Source organism: Diplotaxodon limnothrissa, linkage group LG7 (assembly GCF_057381915.1).
Source record: "Diplotaxodon limnothrissa isolate DT_005_m linkage group LG7, D_limnothrissa_male_GT1.1, whole genome shotgun sequence".
Classification (NCBI taxonomy): Eukaryota; Metazoa; Chordata; class Actinopteri; order Cichliformes; family Cichlidae; genus Diplotaxodon; species Diplotaxodon limnothrissa.
Window position 1 is genome coordinate 66224384 of NC_140602.1, and position 23995 is coordinate 66248378.

A 23995-nucleotide genomic window follows, 5' to 3' on the forward strand; every position below is an offset into this window, starting at 1 on the left:
ATAATCCAACCACGTATTTAATATTTCTTATTTTCAGTTTAATTTCATTCTCATCTTTTATTTTTTTGTCACTTTTCTTTCATAATGCCACTTTCTATATGATCATTTCTTTATTTCATGTCTTTTTCTTTCATTTTGAAAGCTTTGGTTTTCAATATACATTACATAAGAGTTATGCTTTATCTGAATTTCTACTACACCTTTTATCTATTTTACCATAGTAACTTTGACTCAGCGGGGAGCAAACCCTGCCAAACACCCACGCTGCATTAATGTGTATACGCATGCTGCACAGCCAATTTTATTTAAATTCAACTCAAAGCATTTTTATGTTTGAAGCCCACCAATATCATAAATCTGTCCCATAACCTCTGTCTTCCCTCAAATCAGAAGAAAATCTCCACAAAAAAAGTTTAAAAGTGTCTTTTTTTTCAGTAGGAAGTTTTTAGTTTATATAAAGATATCTAATATGCAGCAATTTGAGTCTTAAAAATGTTTTCTCACAAAGAAATGATCAAAAAACTTTGGTGCAGTTTATCCAGGCAGATTGTTTGTTTCACATAGAAACGTTTATGCTGATGTGAGATTTTACTCATGCAGGTCAAAGCAATGCTCAGCGCTGACTCTTTAAAGTGACAGGAAGCAGAAATAACGTTTAACCAGTAACATGGTGGGTAATGAAGAAGAACGAAGGCAGCGTGCAGGCCTGTTTGTGCTGTTTGTCACTTTAAACCTGAACCAAAAGTCCCATTTGGACACGAATAACATCAACAGCTTTTTAAAGTCTGTGAAAATATGACAGCGTATCGAGACTATTGAAGGTTAAGGGAAAATCACAGTATTTAAACTCCTTTTGAAACGTAGTTTGTTGTTTCTCTTAATGACTGGAAAGCTGTTGCTTGTGTTCTAACATTTCCTTTTAAAGATATTTAAACAAATTGAAAGATATAAATTTTACCTACATTTTACTTGGAAATTGTTAAATTAGATGTTTTTCCCATCATAAAAATTCTGTTTTCCTTTTCTTTCTTGTGTTGATATTATTTTTTCCCCACAAATCATACATGTGTGTTTCTCAGAATTGTATGACTTTAATCTCAGGATTTCTTCTTGCTTTACCCAGTCGCTCAGTTTCTCTGTTTGTATTTCTTTACCTTTAGTAATTCGCTCTCATTGTAATGGACACGAACATTCAGGTAGGAAAAATATAAAAAACAAATAAATGTTAATAGATGAACACATTTATTTATCTTCTATCATTTGCTTAGAAATAACAGAACTACAGGGTGTCTGGTCGCTGTTAATGTGACAGTTTGAGAAAGTGGAAAACAGAGTTCAGAGAACAGGTTACTTACCTGAAGCTGAATACTTTTTCACTTTGATCATAATATAATCCCCAGAGAAAAATAAGTCATATATGGTGTGGACTGATAATAAAATCACCCAACCTGCCAAAGAGAAATAAATTCCATCCAAATGGGGCTACAGAGAGTGTATGAAGTGCACAATAGTCCTGTTACCGGACTTTAAAAATCATCCACGTCCTGTTAACTCTGTTGTATAAACTGCAGAAAACTCTGACAGCGACTTCTGGAAGTATAGAAGACTTAAGGCAAACAAAACAACCCCTGCCTCGCAGCTGATATTAGACCTGGACCAGCAAGTCGCCACCTCAAACCCCTGGTAAGCTGGAGGAGAAATAAATTCATGTGCATCACCGAGATCTTGAATAAATAAGGAGAGCTGGAGACTCTGCTCAGCACTGTTTCTAAGTGTTTATTTAGGAGCTCCCTGCTTTTTACACGAAACCCCTGCAGCTATGCACACTTGGCAGTTGGCAGGCAGAAGGCCATGGTGGAGGGAGGCACCAGGATGTCAGTGAAGATGGGTCGGTATCCGACGGGAAGAGGGGGAGCGCTCTGCTCCAGCAAATCCAGTACAGCCCCTTTGATGTCCCGAGAGACGTCGCCTCGGATTTCCAGCAGCACGGACACGTGCTCCTCACTGAGAGAACAAACACAAAATCTTTTTCTACATTATTCACCAAAGGAAATGGACTGGTTCTTACACAGCACTCAAAGCACCTTACACAACTCACCTCATTCACACAAGCTCTTAGGTCTATGTAAGTGCTTTCTATGTAACATTCACACACATTCATGCTCCGATGGATGCTTGGGGTAAGTATCCTGCTCAAGGATATTTGGCTTGGGCAGGGATCGACCCGCAAACCTTGCGATTAGCAGATGACCTGCTCTACTTCCTGAGTTACAGCCAGATCATTTTAAATCGTATGGCATCGCTTTGATGATACCTTTTCTTTCACAATGTCACTTGATTTTAGCTTTTCCTTCTACAATGTTTATGCTTTTGATCATTCTGTTTTATATATGAGTTTATTTATTTCACATTGATTTTTCTCACCTTTTCACCTGACAGCGTTACTTTAATTCAGACCATTTCATTTTATCTAAAATCAAATTTTTATTTAATTCACATCACCTTATTATACTCTTTTTTCCATAAATGTCACACTTTATGCCTTGTTTAATATCATGCCTCATGTCTCACAGCCTGAAAGTGAGTATAGACTAAGTATAAAAACTAAATGTCAGGCTTTGTCCGTGTGCAAACCTGTGTGGTGAGAAACAATAAAAAAGATTAAAGACTTTAGATGTGCTTAAAGAACTTTAAACCCTCCTGCTGTCATCTCACAGAGGTCTGAGAGATCTTCCACCAACGGTGATGCTAATTTCTAGAGGCCTGATTGGTCAGCAGGCAGCGAGTTCGTGTTATGGCTCTGTTCAGTCTGGGTTTTTCGTTTTGCAGCTTTGTTCAGGTAAGTTATCTTCCTACTCCTGTGGTGCGTGCAATCATAAAAAAGGCTTTTCTCCTTTGAAACGTGCTGACTGACTGATTATGAGATGAATTAAACCTCAGAAACAACCCAAAGACTTCTTGAAACATCCCGTTTTGTCTGCTCACTTTGGAAGAATTTGTTCTGTTGTTTGTTGTTTCTTCACTCACTGAACAACCAAAGACAATCAGGGCTGTGGCAGCTTTATTAAAGACGGTGTTTCTGAAAGCTGACGTATGACGTCTACAATACAACTTTCTTCTGAACAACACTGGCAGTATTTGTTTTACACATCAAGCTTACAGAATGAGCAGCAGTTAGGGTGGAGGAGGTGCTGATTACCTGATGTCAGGATATTTGGCTGCAAGTCCAGACACCTCCAGTGTGAGCATGTTGGGGTCTTTGAGGCGGATGAATTCGGCCAGGACAGGGAGTAAGGCCAAAGGGTTCACTTCAGGTGCTGACCCTTCACCTTCCTGCTGAGACAGATCGATACACGTGTGGCTTTGAGTGATCGCGCACGGACAGGTATGAATATTCTGTGGAAATTATTCAGTTAAGACATCGCAGCAGACGAAAACACGATTCTCATGCAGTACAACGGCAAACTATATGTATACGAATACCCCAAAGTGCTCAATGTTAAATAAATAAATCAGTAAATAAAATACTTATGTATGATTTTTCTACTCAGCGTGTTATTATCAAAGAAACTTATTTGACCACTTCTTTAAAAATAATTGTTCTACCAATGAATTTATTAATTAATTTGTAGTTAACAATAAAAGTATTAGAAGTATTTAATTTTGTCATGCAGTAATTCATATTACGTTTCTATTTCACAATATAGCTTTAAAAATGTGTTTATTTCATAAAGCTATAATCCCACGTTTCATCTTTTTTTTAACTTTGTTCGTTTCATTTATATATTTTTATTTCTACATTTTTCCATTTTTTTCTCAATTTCTTTATGTTATGTCATATTTTAGTTTTATTATACTTTAGATTATTCAATTTAAAAAAAAATTCATCATATATTGTTTAAATGTTCAAAAATTAGTTAAATTGCACGTCAATGTTTATCTAATTATGCATTTGTAATTTCATGATTCACATGATTACTTTTCTACTTTTACATCCTTTGATTTGGTCTCTTTTTTTTATGTTAATCTTATTTTAATTATTTCATTTTTATTTCAAACTATCACTTGATTTTGTTCCATTTCATTTCATTTTTATGTCCTTGTTCATTTTATAATGTTACATGTCATGTGTATTTTGTTAATCTGTTAAATTAATTGAATATTGACCAGCACGGGCCTAAATAAAATACATTTTATTGTAGTATGAGTAATGTAGTACTCATATTTCTACAAAGTCTCAACCTTAACATACTGATATTGTTCAGTGTTACATAACCTGGTACAGTTTTCTGAATCATGTGTAATAATATTGTGTAATAGTACTTTATACCCACCAGGCTGTGGAAGATTTCTCTGAACAGCTGGTCGTCCTGAAGCATCTGCTGAGCGAGCTGCCTCCTCTCCTCGCCACTACGACACACCAGCCTCTTCTGCATCAGAGCCCTGACGTACTCCACCACCATCAGCCACTGGGCCTCTTCCTGCAGACGCTGTACACACAGAATGTATAAAATAAATATGCACTATGAGACTTATTCCTGTCTTTGGAGGTTATTTACACTTTCTTCGGTTATTAGGTTCTGTACCTTTAGACCACCTTTACCCTCGACACACACAGTACATTTCTAAACCGCTCTCTGAATCTGATACCTGCCGGCAGGGAGGCCGAACGCGCAAGTACAGCTCCAGGTGACGCTCCAGGACGCGGCAAAGTTTGGGGGTCGGGTCTCCCTGAGCCAGCCAGGGTCGGGTGAGCAGGCCTGGGAGGAAAGGCTTCAAATCCAGCAAGAGCTGATCCATGACAAGCCGGCACGCCCGCCGCACCGCCCGGTCCAGAGCTGCCAGAGGGTTAGGAGGAGTGCGAGTGAACTGGCCTGCCGACTGGGACGACTGCTGCTGCTGCAGGCTCTCCGTGGACTTCCTGCACCGACAGTGAACAACGATTAATCCTCTCTGAGACCACACACATCTTTGCTCCTCAAATCGATCTAACTGTTCACTGCACCGATCTGGCAGGTCACTACAGCTGTCTCATACGGCACTAAACAAGCTGTTTTTAGGACACTCAGATTCCGTGCCATGATCTTCATCTCTGGAAAACTGAAAGGCGGTGCTTCGAGGCTCCTGAAATTAATCACATTTAGAGCAAATACCGTTTCACAGGCGCAGCTATTCACTGTGTCTCACATGACATACACCCTCATGTTGTGATGGTCTGCTTGCTTGCTTATAACGTTTCCATGCCGATGGGTGGAGCAGAACATCAGCTCAACTGGAGTGTTTCCTCAATTAAACTCCACCCTTCCTCAGACCATCAGCGGCTTTTCTTTCACACAGATCTTTGCTTTGTGCCACTCAACATGTCCAGATACACATGTCATCATTACTGATGATTCTCACCTCACAGTTAGGTTTTTCTTTGTCTATTTTTAATTTGATACCAAGATAAATTAGTATTTAGTGGCCTTCACCCTGTATCTTCCTCTTTTGTCATGGCTTTAGAGCCAAGCCAGTGTGCAGAAAATTACATTACGACAGTTAATTATTAATGGCTAACTGTTGTGTGACTTATAGCTAAACTCATAATAAAGATCAGGACTCAACCTGTGCATCGGGATTATGTCCAAAGTCTAAAAATATGCAAAGGAACCACTACTGCATGTAGAGGCACTGGGATGTCTTTGCTTCAGAACTTCCCAGTGGAATTCTTCCATTTCTATTTAAGTTTTTTCAAAGTGATATTAAGAAATAATAAGTGACCCCACACCATCAAATGATGGATCGATTCAACATGAGAGCACTGAGAGTGTGCACGTCCTGGAGCATTTATCAATCAGAAGCTCCTGTGTGTGGTGACTACTTACTTCCACACCTGCACTGATCTTCCACTACAAACTTACTTGAGGATGATGCAGTTGCTGATGGAGGCCAGCAGATAGTGGAGGTAGAACTTATTTTTGCTGTTGCTCAGATCCCTGCGATGCTCCTTTCCGAATTCCACCAGAGCTTCACGAAACCTGGAGGTTAAAGTAGATGTAATGATTCACAAAATTATTGCAAAAGGAAACCTCCGGAGCTGAAAAATGCAGCAGGGAGAGCATAAACTGTAGTTCTTCTAACTTCCCACTAGAGGCATGCTCCAAAAAAAGAGTCAACCCCAACAGACTAATGAATCCAGCTGGATACTGGATTTAGGGGCATATCCATGCTGACTGAAAGGTATCCTGACAGAGGTGGCATGAGCTGATCCATGCTTGCTAGGCCTCACCTCTGTTAAGTGGAGTCATTAACCTGAACCTTCTACCACACTGGCTATTCTGCTTTGACTTTGAGGCATTCTCTTCTAGAGAAACTGGGACATTTTCTCTTTTTGGACCATTTTCTTTAAACCCTAGAGATGGATGTTTGATGTTTGATGTGACTGAAAGTCTCAGAGCAGTTTGAACCTTAGCAGGTCGCCTTGACCATGTTTGTATGTCTAAATCCACTGAGTTGTTTTCGTGATTGTTTGTTAATAAGCAGTTAAACAGGAGCATCTACTGAAATGACTGGTGAGTGTACAAAGCAGCAATAAGGAAATGATAAAACTTGATCTGACTTGAAGTCTACAAACAGTGTAACCTGGTCTAAAGAGCAAATACTAAGCAAAAGCTGGGTGCAGTATGTTCAGGAGCACAGACACACAACGTCCATGCGCACACACCTGTTCAGGAGGTTCTCCATCTCATACAGTCCCATCTGTATAGTCTGATCTCGCAGGGACTCGCCGATCATCAGAGCCACCCGGGCGTTCTCCTCCAGCATCTACCACCGTGACACACAAATCCACACAAAATACACAGCATAGTTATATAAAACACTCCGAGAAGTCCACACCAACTCTACATTCAGTGGGGAACTTGAACTAAGTTTAATAGCAGAGAATGTGAGATCTTTGTTTCTGCCAGTGCATTTCCAAGAAGCACATAATTTCATTACATACAGAATCTGCAGGGTGTGGACAGGGATGAAGATCATCATTGTGATTACATTATCACGTGATTACATTATCCAGCTCCAAAACCAGGACAGAATCCACAGTCATGCTGCATGCGAGGATTGTGAGATGCTCATTTAAAGGTTTATTAAAGAAACTTTCAAATGTGTAAAATTTGCTCCACGTCATGGATCTGTGATTGTATTTATCTGATGTTTTTATAGCACTGGTTACCTGTGTGATGATTGTGGGCAGGCTTGTTTGGTAGAAGCCCTCATGGTCTGTATCTGGCTCCTGGTCCCTCTGCCAGTCCTGCAGCTCCACCTGCAGAGCTTTGTGCATCCATTCAGATACACTCTTCTACAGCAGCAATGACACACACACACACACACACACACACACACACACACACACACACACACACACACACACACACACACACACACACACACAGACTATGTGTACTTAATGCAACAACACAGACAGTTTCAATATATAAAACATCTGTCTTCTGTATATGCAGACTGTATCCAGTGCTCACCCGAACACTCTGCACGTATTTGCTCTGCAGCTGCTCGAGTCCCTCTGTGGAGATTAGAGGCCTCAGCTCTTCTCTCTCCATCTCCGTCACCAGCTCAGGATGACTCATCATGTCCGGGCTGCCAAAACAAGACTGCCACGTTCAGATTTTAGTGGCTTTAATAGTCATTGTAATGAAGTATTAATGAACTCGCGGCTTCTTGTGACATTAATGGCTGAACGTGGGTTTGCAGAGTTCAGCCAAAGGGTGGCGTTTCATGCTAATAAAAGTCCATAACTTCACAGTAATAACAAAACAGAGATTTGAAAGAAAAGTTTTGTATCTCTTGTTTCTTCTTTCTTCCAATCTTGTGATTAGCTCAAGATTAAAATCTTCCAAACTGCTGCTTAGAAATATCCTGAAAAACTCTAAAAAACTTTATGGTAACAGAGAAAGGATAAAATACAGATTCTGATCACGAGCCTCACCTGTTGTAGATGTGCAGCACCCAGTTGAGCACAGCGAAGATTTCACCGCTCTCCAGGTCCCAGCTGCTAACCTAGGCCACAAATATCACTTACATGTAGACAGTGATGGTGGTCGGTGTTTAAAAAAACACTGACCTGGACAGAAGAAGACAGATCTGTAGTATTCATGATGAGGTGGCATTGTTCATTTCACCGACCTGTGTCAGGTGGGCATGTAAACAGCGGTGGCTGGCCCTCAAGTAGGCTCCAGTCAGCTTGTATTGTTGCGGGACGCAGTGCTCCAGCAGGTGGCGTACGGTGGCCAGGTCGGCCATGATGCCGTGCTGCAGTGCAGAGAGGTGACCTGCCAGACCCGGACCACGTGTGTGCAGATAGGAAACACTGCGAAACCGCGCCGCCACCGCCTCCTCTAGTACCTGGGAGTATGAGTGAACTGAGACATACATTTGTATATTCAAAAGCAGAAACTTGGTAACAGTGTTTGTATCAGGTGCCGCTGACCTTGAAGAAGCACGCTCTCCAGCAGCGAGGTCGTCCAGGGGGTAGGGGCCTGCTGTTGCCTCCGCCGCCTCCCCTCTCCTCCAGCAGAGTTTGGTCCAGCGCCTCCTCCCGCTCCACAATCCTCACAGCGGATACAAACGGCGTGGGGTTTTGTCGGGCCAGAGCCAGAGCACTGCTCACCACCGCCCACAGCTCCTTCCCTGCAGCGCCAGGATGAATGTGGAGTATGAAGATATCAGGTTTCAACCAGCAGACTTTGTGCTTTCATCATCAGGACCACAGAAGCTGGGATTAAAGATTTTATTAAAGCTGCTAATACCCAATGGCACTCTTTCCATGACACTGCTTTTTCTACACGCTTCTTTGATGTATTCTTGCTTTAGAAAAGTCAACTGTAAAGCTTATTGCATATCCTGGGTGCATACTAAATATCGCTGAATGTTATCATTTGTTTTCTTTTATCAATAAAGATTTTTTAAAGGTTTCTTTCCAGAACAAAACTGGTTGCTACAGCTGCAAATGCCTGAAGGTCAGTTATTTAAAACCATGTCTCAACAACTTTAAGCAACTTATATGAATGAATGGTCTTTTTTTTTTTTACAGAAACATGTAAATCTGATTAACAGTGATGTGTTGTTAGGCTGCTAGGAGAGGAACTTTAACAAAAAATGATGGTTGAGCTTGAACAGATTTTCCCATATCTTAATGAGTTCCTCACCCAGTGCATCGACCAGGTGTCGGACTCCAGAGAAATATTTGGCCACCACTTCCTGGTCTTCAGTGCTGAGTGCACCTCCTGCGGCCTTGTTGAGCTGCCATAGAATATCATCCTGCAAGTACTCCAGATCCATCAGCTTGGCATGGGCCTCCAACAGCCGCCGGGACTCCACCAGGCGCTCTGTCTCCATCACCATGCTACGCACTGGGCAATAGAGAGTATGTGGAGGTGGTTTACATGGAACTATAAGAATTACCAAAAGAATTATTAAACATGAAAAGGTTTACACTGCGCTATAGTTTCTGTATGAAGTCATTATGAGTGGATATCCCGTAATACGGTCATCATAGCTGACGGTGACATCAGAAGCCCCACCCACCTGCCATTTAAACATGGCTGCAAAGGGCAGCCAATCAGAACACCTCTTTTAGGCACGCAGACATACCTCTGAATATCAGGCAGAAAAATAAGGGGATTTTCCAACCAGCAATAGCGTAAATGTCATATTCACACACTTTTAAAGCTTTTAAGGCGTCAGCATGGAAAACTCAGTATCCTTAAAATACACATTAGAGCAGTGGGACACCTTTTTTATATGTTTTCAAATCAAAAACACACAGAAACAAACAAAGTCACAGTAAATTTGCCAAAATGCATCAATGTAAATGTTTTATGGTGTTAGTGTCAGCTTTCAAATAGTTTTCCTGAAATCCTGTTCCAGCATAAAACTGTGTAAAATGATGTCATCTCTAGATTTAAAGTCCTTTCATGTCAAATTAAAACCAGTTATAATAATCTGCTCATCATATAACAGGATTAAGGCAAATGTATGCATGTATGTATGCAAAGCGTGATGACAGGGACATCTACGTTAGTCACTTTCGTCATGGGATCCTACTTTCATCCACACAGCTGCTTCTCACCGGAGTAAAGTCGTGGCAGGTTGCTAACGGCAGTGAGGAGCTGACTGTGGTTTGCAGACACCTCTCTCAGTCTCTCCAGAGATCTTCCCCCCTCTGTGTTTTGATCAGACTCCAGTCCAGCTTTCTTCAAATCACGTGACACTTCCCTCAGCTCAGTCCGGGCCTCGCGGAGCTGCTCCAGACCCCAGCCCACTCCCTCCAGGTACGACTGGACCATGGACTGGAAAGAAAGGGATTGCAGTGTTAATGTTAGGTCTATTTACAAAAAACGGAAAAACAGCAAAACTTTTCCTCTGTCCTTCCACCTCCCTACATGCCATCTTTCTTGTGATTGGATGTAACGGGACTAAAAACCCTCCTGAAGGTTTTCGTGATTTTTGGTCAGCAGTGGTTTTCTCCTTGGAACTTTTCTATGGATGCCATTTTTTTCCTCGTCTCTTACTGAAGAATCATGAACTCTGACCTCTACCGAGACAAGTGAGGCCTGCAGGTCTTTGATGTTGTTCTGGGTTCTTTTGTGACCTCGTGGATGAGTCATCGACGAACTTTTAGGGTAATTATCAACACCACTGTTCCAAGTGGTGTTGATAATGATTCAGTGGAGTCCCAAAGTCTTAGAAATATCTTTCTTTTCCAGACTAATAGACATCAGTGACTTTGTTTCTCACTTGTCTCTTTAGATTGCAGAATGATGTGCTGTTCATTGAAATCTCAAGTGATTTCTTGAGTCGGCAGGTCTGGTGGTAATCAGTCCAGGGTGTGGCAACGGAACTTGAACTCAGCTTTCCAAGATAAAAAATCAAAGTTAATTCATGATTTAAGAAGAGGGGCAGGTAGCTTTGGATAGCTTTTTTCACCTCAGTAAATAAAATCATTACTTTAAAAACACATTTTCTGTTGAACTGGGTTATAACTATAATTACAACTTATTTGATGACCTGAAACATTTAAGTGTGACGAATAAGAAAAAAAGAAAGAAATCAAGAAGGGGGCAAATATTTTTTGCAGCACTGTATGCAACAGAAAATAAGGAAGAGTAGATTAGGTTTCTTTTATGTGCCTTATTGGGATAATTTAAACTGCTTTAAACTACTGCTCCATTATTGTGCATTGATGCGTACTTGTGGACTGTGTTGTCACCTTCAGTCTGGTGTGAACGGACGCTGTCCTCTGACTTTCTCTCTTCCTGTATTGACTGAGTCGCTCCAGATGTTCAGGCCGACAGAAAACACCCGACGCCCACTTCAGGGCAGCGCCGCGGGCCAAACACTCTGCCCTCTCCACCTCAGGCCACACCTCAGGCTGTGGCACCATGTCTGAGAGACAAAGAGAAGAAAATATCAGGCAGGGAGATATAGTGAAGCAACTCGCCCATAAAGAGGCAGGCCTGCCCTTAAGCATACTCTGTTTTATTGTCTTTTCAAGCTGTAATTTACACCATGAACATCACAGTGTTGAAACTTGTGACTGAGACGATAAACTCTTTTACTGAAGTCATAGAGGAAGTGAGCAGCAGGTTGATTCCTCCTGGCCTTTCTGTTCTGTTCCAGTCTGTTGTGTTTGAAACACCCCCTGTTGGCCATTAGATAGAATGCAGGTTTAATTAACTTCAGCCCTCAAAGCTACAAACATCTTTTATATACAGTCAGTGTCACACACACCGCAAAGAGGCGTGTTTTATCCACTACTTGCTTCTAGCACAAGATATATTAAAAATACTAAGTTCTAAGTTCATGTTTGGGTAAAATGTAAAGAATAAAAATTACATTTTATTTTTATATATAAAAGACTCTGAGCCGTGTTAGTAAGCTGCTGAGCCATCCTGTGTCACTAGAACAGCTTCAAAGCTCAAAGTCTCAGGACTCCACAGGAGGGAAGGAACACCACTCTTCCAAAACATATCCCCTCATTTGGTATTTTGATGTTCCAAAATCTCCCTTAGGTGTTTAGTGAATCTCATTTTCATTTTCTCATATCATTTTCATCCTCATCAAAGCATTGAGCCCTTATGTCCTATCAGTGGGGGGCATTATAATCCTGGAAATGACCACTATCAGAAATGTTTCATCACAGGGAATAATTTTGTTCTGAGTTGTCGTTGCACATTTCTCTAAGAGGACAAGAAAACACAAACAAAGGTTTAAGTTCACCGTTTATTATATTATGTTGATCTGTTTTAATCTGCACGCGCCAACTTATACTGCATTAGACATGTCAGAGAAGTTCTAGCTTTGCAGTAGTAAATTATGGATGTTAGTTAAACTATTATGTATGTTTTATTATAATAAGATGTTCTACATTTGTTCCATTTTATTTCCATCTCAGTTCAGCCACTGAGATTCTGTTTTATTTTTTACCTCTATGTTGGAATAACAAAGCTAAGAAACAACACGTCGGGTGTGTTGCTGCATTGACATGACTTTCACTCGGTAATGCTTGATTGATACAACGGCAATAAATCTATGCATACAGTGCAAGTAATTTTAACATTTAATTCTGTGTTTTTTAAGTATTTACAATTATTGTTTTTCTTTTGCAAACTTTTATTTTTGAATAAATATTACTTCCTACCACTGTTATCCTGTCAGGGCAAGCAAGGCAAGCAGTGCTTTCCTCATCAAATCTAAAAATAGATGCAAATTGAAAAACAGTGATTTTTCCTTTCACTTTGATCTTAAAGCTTCTCATCTATTTGTGCTAATTTTGTGCTCATCTCCCATTAACAATGCAGGAGCTGGGCAAGTGGAAGACAGCAGCTTTTTTTCTGGTGGATAAACTCTGGTTTTTCGCTGACGGGACGGGAGTGTGTGAAACAATCTGGCTCAGCCTTCACTGCTCTGAGATCAGCTATGACATGCACTACATATGGAAACACAGCTAGCAATAGCAACTAAATGAGCTTTAGTGATTTAGCATCAGTGATGAGTTTGGTCTTGCTAACCACCTTGGCCAGCATGAGTCATGTAGAGTAAAAAAGTTGTTAATAACTTCTTACATTAGCAAGAAAAGCTGTGACGACGGTAGAGAGGGGAAGGCAGCTCTGACCATAAAATAGGCAAGTTGACTAGGTGCAGTGTCAACAGTGCTTTTAAATAAGTATCTATGAGAATGTCTGACAGTATTTAATTTAACCAGCTGGTTTGCCAACACTCCACATGACATGATGGAGTTGGAAAACAGAATCTAATGAGACAAGGGGAAATAAAACTAAACAAAATGCACATGAGATAAGAGACTAGCAAAATAAAACAGGAAGTAACAAACATCCAAACAATGACACTAATATACAAACTAGTCACTAATGGGAACGCTAAGAAAAAACAAAGGAAAACCCTGTATAATCTGATCTCTAAGTAAAATACTAACTGCTACCCATACACCACACTAAAGTCAAAGGTCAAGAGTGTACAAAGAGGGATACAAAGAGGGGCATTAAATAAAGGATTAAAAAGTCCGCAACTAAAAAAATTCCAAAAGCCAACGGGCAGGGTCAAAAAACCAGGATCATGACACAACATTCATATTTTAATATTGAGAGTTAACCGTGACAGATACTACTCAAGTCTCTGTTCGCCTTACTGCAAAACTCACCGCATGCCACCGCTTCCTACCCACACCTTCCAAATCAAGGAAATGATAAAAGTCTGCTTGGTCACATGGTATTAAAGATGGGAGGTCAGCACAGTCAAGGGGAGCGGACACACAGCAGAGCAAGGGGGGAAGCAACAAGGGGGACCAAGTGAAAGCTGCTCTCCATCTGATCGAAAAGGACCTCTCTTGTCCTCCCTTTCTTTACACCTTCCTTAAAAATTTTAATAAGTCCGTTTGATAGTAATATTTTAACACAGTTTATTAATTAGCTCAAGGACAGTACCTATATGAAAAAATAATGCTAGCTGGTGCTCTTCTTTGTACATAAATACTTCCCTTCCTTTAAGTGTAAAAAAACATATTCAGAAACTGTCCATGAGCCACAAGCCGTACAACCGTAAACTCAAGTGAAAAACATCACTCCCTCAGGTTTTCCATATTGAATCATCTACAATATAGAGATCACAGTGGAAAGGCAAAAAAATATGTACTTTATTTCTTCTTGATTCAAACAAAATGTTTGATTAAAACAATATTTAACATTTAAGGCAACTTCACTCCTACGCAGTAACGCTAGCACCACAACAAAAGGGAGAGTGAGACATTTAATTCATGTGAGTAACGACTTACTCAGTGACTTCACTGCAGTTTTCACACCTGGCAAAGCAATCCAGTGGACCCATCATCTAAAGAGTCCAATAAACTCAGTAACAAAACGAAAATGCTTGATTCCATATAACAGCTGAGAATCAAATAATACAGCATAAAGTTAAAATATTCAACTTGTATAAACATTTAACTTCATCGATTGAGGGAAAAGGAATCTGACATATTTTAACATTTATTTTATTTATTTATTTATTTATTTTTACCTCTGATAACTTTCTTGTGCTTGCAGTGGATCAAACAGTGGATCAAACAGTATATTTTGTCCCCCAGAAAACCAGAGCTCACGTCCTCATTTTAATATTGATCAGACCAACAGAGGCAGCTGTGTACCGTCAAAGGTTTCTGTTTGACTTAAAAACACTTTCCCCTGCAACACTCAAGATACTTCTGGTATCCCGCGGTTCTTTACAGCAAAAGAACTGTGTGTTTGTTTGTGTGTTTCTTACAGAGGAATAAACACACAAAACATGCAAGAAAACTTTAAAGTGCAAGCGGAAATGCAGAGACAACATGTTAAACGCCTTATACTCACTGGGTGTGACTATAGTTCAGGGCTATTACCATCATGAGATTAGCTGCGTTACTACAGGGAACAGTATTTGATCATATTTAGACAAACTGGGCTCCAAGTGAACGAGTGATTCTAAATGTCACAGTTTAAAATCATTTGAAGGAAGTTTTGAAAGCTGGTCACAACCTTTCCCATGACAGAGGAGCTTGAATTGGCTCGATTATGTGCTAGAAGAGAAGTTTCACTCCCTCGGCAGCGTCATTATTTCTGTCACAGCAGCTCTGCTTCAGAGAAATGCTCGTGCAGAAATGTGCAGTGATGAGATTTGTTCCCAGCTGGGAAGCAGCCTGTCAAGAGCGATTATGGATTGCCTCACTTAATGTTTTTTTTAATCGCTTTCTCATTTACCAGCACAAGAAAAGTACACTCTGATTTTGTTACGGCTCCCAAAGCTGCCCCCAAATATTCTCCCATAATTTTCTCTGAATGTTCAGTATTGAGCTACCCACCACAGAACATTACATTCAGTGAGGAAAAATACAGACTTCTTATGAGATTTTTATTTTGGAGAGCTGGTGAACTTTTGCTTATTATACCATTAACACAGCTTTGACTTTAAAGCCTTATTAATCAAAATGTAATGAAGACAGAGGAAATAATATAAATAATAGATACAATTTAACAAACTGAGTACCAACACAGAGAAACCTAACCCCTATTTACACTTTCCTAGAATATAGTTATCGTCAATACACTTTGCAGATAAACCTTCATATCAACCCTCAGAAATTATAGATAAAACATCCCCCAAAAGGTTGACTCTGTTCATCTGGACGTAGCGTTTTCAGTAGGAGAAACGTTTCGTCACTCATCCAAATGACTTCTTCAGTCTCAGCTCTCTGCAGGTTTCCCAAACTTTATAACGAGTACATTTGCACAATGACTGAAACCAGCACCACTGAAGGAACAATGGGCTGTGAGGTCAGTTTCTTCATTAATAGGCAAATTGCCATGACCACTGATCAAAGACCATTGGTCCACCCCAAGGATCGAATCCCTCGACACAAACAGAGTAACATAGTGTACGCTGTTAAGTGCCAGGAGGATTGCCAGGATTTGTACATTGAGGAACCCAAACAATCTCTGGCGAAGCGGATGGCACAACACAGAAGAGCCACCTCGATTGGGGAAACCTGCAGTCAGCTGAGACTGAAGAAGTCACTTAGATGAGTGACAAAACTTTTCTCCCACAAAACGCTACGTCCAGATAAACAGAATCAACTTTTTTGGGGGGCGGATTTCCTTACTGGATGATTGAGCATGCATCAAGACATAAATACAACACTGAGCGGGCCACAGCAGATCATCTGCCTGCATCTCACAATGTCCCTGACATCCTCCTCTACATGTCCTCCTTCACTAATTCCACAAAGCTTGTCTGAGGTCTTCCTTTTTCCCTCCTGCCACATTTATCATCCTCTGTGAAATATATCTCTTCTATCGAGTCTAAAAATGGCATCATACACATGACCCCCTGTCTCTTGGGTGAAAGATCAGGTGATTCCAAGACTTCAGTGAAGTGACAAGAATCAGGATTCTTGTCTTCCTTGTATATAGTAAAAAGAGACAATGCCTAAAAATGTACATAGCTTCCAGCATATCCCGAGTTACCCAACAATTCGGGAATGGGAAGTGCTGCGCAGTCAAACAATTCTCCCTGTCCCAATGGAGGGACTATTTTATAGCCCAGACTCTTTGTGTTGTGCCTGTCAGGTAAGCAGGATATCATATCTCATCTGTGAGTCAGCTAGAACACAGTTAGTCACATGACTGCCTCAATTGGAATTACACAACATAATTGGTCTTAATGGAATAATGTACTGGTTAGTGACTCAGCAGACAGCAATGTGCTGCGCTGGGTCGCCTGGCTTTCTGGCACTCTGGAGGTTGAAAGGTTACAGATCTGCAGCACAATGGACAATATGATCGTTAACTGCCGACGGCGATTAGACAGACCTGATTCATAACGATTTTGCAAAGATTGCAGAAAATGATTTACTGCTGATTTTATATGAGAAGATCCTGATGAGTTTAAAGCTGCTACTTAATGTTCAGTAGTTGGTCTAAAAGTCAAATATAAGTGGAAAGGAGTGAGATCAATTTAGCTGACATTTTCAGATGGCTGCAACTAAAGATGCTGTTTCTTATCATATATGTGTGATAAGAAAACCAAGAAGGTACAAACAACAAAAACATGCTGATGCAGAAGCTACAGTGTTTTCAATCCACATCGACTCCAATCCTCTATCTGAAGAGGCACTTTCCCCTTAATAACAACCGTATGGTGAGTGATTTCTTTTTAAATCACTCACCAGACTGGATACTGTTAGGTTGGCCTCACCTCTTCTAATTTCCTGAGCTGGAACTCTCAACCAGGTTTGTGCTGTTTGGACCATTTTAATGGAATTATGTGACAAGGAATATGACCCACAGTGTGTCCAAGAAGCTTGTGCTTTAGTTCAATCTAGCATTTTGTGTTTTTTGCAGTTTTTTATATTACTTAGCATAACATAACTAAATAGCAGGTATCTGTGTCTGTGCACTCATTCAGTTTATGCCAGGAGCTTGCTAACCGAGCTAACTTAGAGCTCCAAAATGTAGACTTCATGTAGCGGGTGGCTGCATACATCTACATTTGTGGGTCATTGTTCTCAGCATATCTGAGATTTCTGACATTAAACACAACAGCACACGGTCACTTCAGCAGCTGCAGTGGAGCTTTCAGTTATACAAGATCTTTAAAGCCCTCGTGAAATGGATATTTGAACATTCACAGGTTTGAAATTGCGTCATGAGAAAATTAAACTTTTATACCCAAACACAGTTGGAGAGTCTGTAGTTTTCTCGCCCCCCAGCAGAAACACTGGACACAGGGAGAATCCTGTATCTCACAAGCACTGGCTTCTTCAATATTTCATCAGTCACTACAAATCAATCCATCAGTGTGAGGCAAACTCCTCTGGTGTGTTCATTCATTTCTCTCACAGAGAAGTAAGAGTGCAGCCTCACGCACAGCTTTGTTTTGGTTCTAGCTGTTAAGAGGCTTTAGAAGAAGTGGGTGTTGGCCACAGTCAAGCAGTGTGTGTGTGTGTGTGTGTGTCCCATTACCTTCTGGTTTGTCACCACCATTCTTCTGATCCCCAGCTGACATTGGAGTTCAGTTTTTAGCCGCCCATCCACCCGACGAGTCTCCTTTTCCCCTGAGGGCCGGTGCTGAAGGTGCCCAGGGCGCAGATCTGATGGAAGACAGTGAAGGAAGACACTGATGAGGAAGAGGAGAGGAGGAAGCAGAAGAAGAAGGAGAAGGAGAAGAAAGGGTGGAGGAGAGAAGGCACATATCCATTCTACTGAAGGCTTTCCTCTTTTCCTCTCTCTCACACACATACACTCTCTCTCCAGACACATCCTCTGCTGAGAGGCCGGCAGGAAAGGAGGGGGAGTTAAAGGAAGAGAATAATGCCTGAGGGTGGAAAGAGAGGGGAGGGAGGGGGAGAAAGGGAGGGTATAGGGTGATGTGCTGCTTTCAGGAGCCTGTGCAGAAGATGGTAAATGCTGTTAGAGGTGATTGTTTCTAGTTTTATAGCCAACAAAACAATTGCAAATAAATAGTTGATTATTAGCGTTTTCTTTCAACTAGAAGAATTGAATTTCATTTTTACAACAGTCCGTCATACCTTTTTTACTTTTTTAAAGGTAAAGACCCCATGATGTTAGAGAGAACCCCAGTAATTAGAAGATTCCCCGTGAGCAGCACTTGCCAATAGTGGGGAGGAAAAACTCCCCTTTAAAAGGAAGTGACGTCGAACAGAACTCGACTCAGGGAGTTCAGGGTGAGGAGACAATACAGGAGACATAATGGTAAAAGTGGTAGTAATAACAACATATAAACACATGTGGAGTGAAAAGAAGGTGGAGGATGTCTTATGTCGAGTGGTACGATCCCACAAAGCACACTGGGAGGACTTATGAAGTTTATCTAATGAGTTAAACTGACTACAGTTCATGGCGAGCAGTATGATAGAGGCAAATCCATGTTTGCACAATTTAAAATATTTCAAAACATTTGGTGAAACACGGTGGCTCACAACAAAACATCAGCTGGACTGTTGATCATGTCGTTACATGACAAAGAACAAAGGAGAGGGCTTCAGATATTTCCTCTCTGTTATTCTGAATCATTAATTTGCCAAACATGCATGTCTTTGGAGTGTTGGAGAAAGCTGGATTACCTGGAGAGAACCCAGGTAGATAATGGATTTGAATCAAGGACCTTCTTTCTGGGCGGCAAAAGCACTAACCACTGCACCACCATGCTGCCGCCATCACTACCAAATCACATGAACTATCCTAATAAAAAGAAAGCAAAGCATGAAACATCGAGTCACACCTTGAGGCGACTGTTGTTGTGGTTTGGTGCTGTATAAATAAAATTCAGTGAACTAAATTAAGAGGAGGATATACTCAACCATGGCCACATCCATCATTTGGACCTGGAAACATATCATTAGATCATCAGTTAACAAGTGGATCACAGCACAAGTACCAGCGATAACCAAAAACTTTGGCAGAAAGAAAAGTTTGATATGTCATCTTAAAACTACAGAGGCTGTCTGTTTCCTCAACCCAACTGGGAGCAACTGATACCCAAAGTCTCTGCCACCCATTCTACTTTTTGAACCTCAAAGAAGTGGACAGTCTGAAACTATCAAACTATGAGGTCTTTAGGATATGATGGGGCTTAATCATTCAAGAGTTGTGTTAATTAAGGATTTTAAATTCTAGATTTAACAGGCACCAAGAGGTACTGCGTGAAATGGATAAGAGCTACAAAACAAGACAACAAGATCAAGAATAAATGCACAAATTTAACTGAAACTTCAGTACTTAGAGTTTTTGCTTCACCCAGCTGTTGGTGATATGTCGCACCTATAAACACATCGCTGCTTAACCCATGTGTTATCAAATAACACTGTATCCCATGGTACACTTCAGTCACAACACTGAAACGATTGTTTGTTATGGCATCTTAAAAATGTCCCATGTGACGCGAAAGCATCACAAGGGAAAGATGACGAGGGGAGGAGAGCAGGAAAACAATCCAGATGGTGGCACATGGGGTGGGGGTGGGGGGGCACAGCGAATGGACCTGGTGTTCCAGAGGACCCCCCCCCCCCAGGAGTCTGAGAGTCTCCTCGACTCAAAGGGAAACCACTTAACAGAAGAAACAATGTATAATGCACAAGTCATTATCTTACAACCCAGTGGAAAAGAACAGAGCCAACAAGTAATGGAGTCCTTGATGAGTAGTGTTGTATTGGAAGGCACTTTGTAGGTGTCTCAGATGATTTAGTCAAGTTCTGGATAAACTGTTGTGGAACAAAATGTGTTGAAAATTTCCACTCAACAAAAACAGCACGTGTCATTGACCCTCTCTGATCCTCTGCAGCTGTCTCACCAGTACCGGCTACTGCCCCCGAGGACAGTTTGTTTATTTGCGGACCAGTTGAGTCCTCTGACCCCGCCGCCCTGTTTACGCCTCCAAGCTTCCCGGACCTCTTCACAACACAGCGAGGAGCGTGCCAAGTGGCCCCGTGGCCGGAGCCAGCACAAACACAGTCTCCCATCATCTTTTGGTGCTGCATTACTGATTTCCTCAAGCGAGTTTAGCATTTCGGCACGGGTGCTCTGCAGATCGAATAACAAACCAAACTGAAACGGACTTTGAGAAAGGCTGAGAATGACTGATGTGGCCTGTTTAATGTGTGAGAGCTGCATCTCCAAACAAAGAATCAGACGTGGATTGCACCAGGTGAAGTTTTTTTTAGCCACATTTCTTTGTGGACTTGAGAAATGTTTTGAATCTACTAGAGTAGCTTTCCTGAAGTTTAATGAGGTCTAACGATCGCATTAGATATATCTATTCTCTATGACATCACACAGAGTCAAAAGTAGAACAAGCTGAAGTCTGAGCTTTTGGTTCACACGGATGAAGAAAAGACAATAAGACAAAAAAGCAGTAGCTTCCCTTTTAGAGCATCTTTTTCCTTACTCGAAATAAAAGTTTTCCACAAATGGCCTCCAGAGTGTGCAAATCTGTCACCACTGGGTCGGTATTTCAGTGTTCGCTCAGCTTTTGAAAATATTCCATTGACCCACCTCAGCCCATCGAGGGTCCGGAGCAGTGTGGGTGTAACTTTCTCTTTGATGGTTCGCTGAAATCGCACATACCCAGAAAACTGACTGGATTTCTTTTGAATCTCTGGTGAGATGTGAGATGAGTGATAGCTGGTGTGCAGTGTTTATGAGCTACAACTAAAATCACTTTTTAATGCTTCCTTATGCAGCTGGCTGACAAAAAAGGGGAGATATATATGTAAATCAGCTGTATTGTGAATATAGCTGTATATAGAAGATGGAAAAGGCTACCAGGCCTGAAACTTGAAGTCAGTGAGGAAGAAATTTAAATGGATTACTTCTGATGCCCAGCAGAAGGCAAAACTCTGATTGCAAAAAGAGCTCAATGAGGAAAACAAAAGGCCACTTTACTTACTTTAAAGTCTTATTTATTAAACATCAGCTTCATTTAGTAAAAGCTGGTTCCATTTCAAGCCAAAAAGACTTTTTTTAAAAATAAATGCTTCAGTCAGAATCAGCTAACTTGTGATATCTGGTGTCGACAGACTGAGATCAGAAAAATGCAAAATGAACCTTCACAAACTAATAACTCTTCCAGATCTTTAAAAGAGAGTTTGTCTTTAAAAACACCATCCCATTGTTGCATGATCTCTAGAAACACTACCTGCGTAGGTTTCATATTATTTTTCACAAGTTTTGTTAGCATAGATCTTTGCATTAGCTACTAGACTGTATATAAAAGATAGCAGTAGTCCCTGCAATATTGTCCACTACTTTGGAACTTTGAAGCTTTAACATTAGTGTTTTGGCTGCCAGCATATTGACTTCTTTGGAGCCAGAACAGACCATAGTTGCATGAGAAGGTGGAGTAGTAAATATTGGCTAATGCTAGCTAGTTCGGGGTATTAGTAGCTGAGAAGGTAGAGCAGGTCACCTACTAACTGGCAAGGTGGCGGTTTAAACCCTGGCTGCCAGTCTGCATGCCAAAGCATCCTTGAGGAAGATGCTGGACTCCAGGTTGTTCTCCGATGCGCTCGCTGGAGTGTGAATCTTATTAGGCATAGATAAAACAATGCTTATGTGAATAAGATGTCATATAAAAGTGCAAAATTGTAGGAAAGCACTATATAAGAACCAGCCTGTTTATAATTTAGCACGCTGCACCAAAAGAAAGTGCAACACATAGCCACTTGCTAATAGTGCTAAGTAGCTAAGTGCTAAGGACAACATGCAGCTCACAGCTCCTTGTGTACATCCACATACCTTTAATACCATTATTAAATTCACCCAGTATTAAGTTATTCACAGACCATAGACCTACCTATATTGGGCAAGTTTAGGATTTTAACATGAGACTGATTCACTTTTGGAACCAGCCTCAAGTAACTACTAAAGGAAGTTCATTTTGGGTTGCAGTTTGTTTGTGGACCCACGGGCAGCTTATATTATTGTGTTGGTGAGAAATTAGGATGAACCATATCAATAAGCTGGAAGGTGCTTTAAAAAAATAACTGAAGTTTATGTGATAAATTACAGGTATCATTATAAGCTTCATTTTGTCTCTTACTTTAAGCACACTACCCAGACAACTCTGGGCACCATCAGCTCTTGTATCTTTACCACACAGGCACCGTTTCCTCCAGAGCCATGTAAGGAACAGAGCTGAGGATGACGCACCAGGATGTTGTGCAGAATGTATTCCTGTCAGGGTGGGACGACACTGATAAGGACAACAGGGCCGCTGACCTGACGTTCCCTGCTCCTGTCACACTGACAGCAGGGCTCAGTGCAGTCAAGTGTTTCTTCCTCCGTCTGTGTCGCTGTATGCTTGGTCGCTCCTTCTGCTGCAGAGTCTTATATGAACTCACAGCGGCCCTGCAGGATGAAATCAGATATTACTACTGAGACCTTTACACCTCAGGCTTTCCGGTCTGCTGGAGGAAAATATGTCACCATCTCGTGGTTGCAAAGCAATACATTGCTGCCTTGAACATGCTTCAGTTATAGTTATAGTCAACAGTGTATATGATGCGCAACCAGCATGGATACAGCACAGCACACCATCTGGTTTAAGCGTCATTAAATTTTCAGCAGCATAATGAGTCTAACAGCATTTGCTGAGGAGTGCTGCCTCACATCACCTCAGGTCCACAGCCAGTAAAACCAGCTGAGATGGTGTGGGAGTTTAAAAGATGGGTAAAAGTCCAAAAATGTAGTGAGGGGACAGATAAAAATAAGAGTATATTGCACTGTGTTTCATTTGTCCAATCAACTTTAAACTTAGTAGGCTTGTTGCAGTGGAGCACTTTGAGGTGTCCGGGACACCAATTCTTAGATTTTGGGTAAATCAGGCTCTGTTACTGTTTTCTTCTACAGTAACTGTTGACTGCTTGACACTGAATAATTCCTGAGCCTTTTACCTGTAAGTTTAACCTAAACCTAATTCTAACTTTAATCCTAAAACCCAGACTTGAACCCTCAAACAGGCCTTTGAAGGGATGGTGCCCACAAAGAGAGCTGGGCATGTTTTCATTTCATTTTATTCATCTTTGCCTTTACAGAAATTACAGAACAGAAATTTTCTATCACACCTTCCTGCCTGAAATTACTCCAATTGATTCATGTTTGGATGAGTGGTTCTCAAGAAAGTTGCAACACACATTGTTTAAAATCCGGCTCTGCTAAACAGGCACAATCACACACATTCTGGGAGTTTGTCCTTATAGGTGTCCTTTCTTCAAGAGCATATTTTATGTGTTTAAGGTCAAAGTGTAAACTGTGGCTACAAAAGCAAAACAAACCTCTGACGCACTCACATTTCTCTAGTAAGACTTCAAATTTAACGAGCAGAAATGGTTTCGTTCGAGCATGTTTACATAGCTGTAATGAATAATGAACTGGCT

General features: G+C 41.0%; 1 protein-coding gene across 3 annotated transcripts; it reads right to left on the reverse strand.

Annotated features, from left to right (window-relative positions):
- Positions 1-1294: 1294 nt before the first annotated feature.
- On the reverse strand, positions 1295-18363 carry exoc3l1 (exocyst complex component 3-like 1). Of its 3 annotated transcripts, none has more exons than XM_085360158.1 (15): positions 18066-18363; positions 11267-11442; positions 10127-10346; positions 9204-9407; positions 8486-8685; positions 8182-8400; positions 7985-8055; positions 7518-7635; positions 7211-7336; positions 6704-6804; positions 5901-6017; positions 4651-4921; positions 4335-4490; positions 3200-3333; positions 1295-2004 (listed from the first exon to the last, which is right to left on the reverse strand). In XM_085360158.1, the coding sequence occupies exons 1-15, from the start codon at positions 18106-18108 to the stop codon at positions 1818-1820; spliced, it is 2343 nt and encodes a 780-aa protein (XP_085216284.1). In that variant the 5' UTR covers positions 18109-18363; the 3' UTR covers positions 1295-1817. The 3 variants fall into 3 exon arrangements, with proteins under 3 accessions (XP_085216284.1, XP_085216283.1, XP_085216282.1); XM_085360157.1 differs by having other exon boundaries at positions 3200-3336; XM_085360156.1 differs by having other exon boundaries at positions 3200-3396.
- Between the last annotated feature and the right edge of the window lie 5632 nt (positions 18364-23995).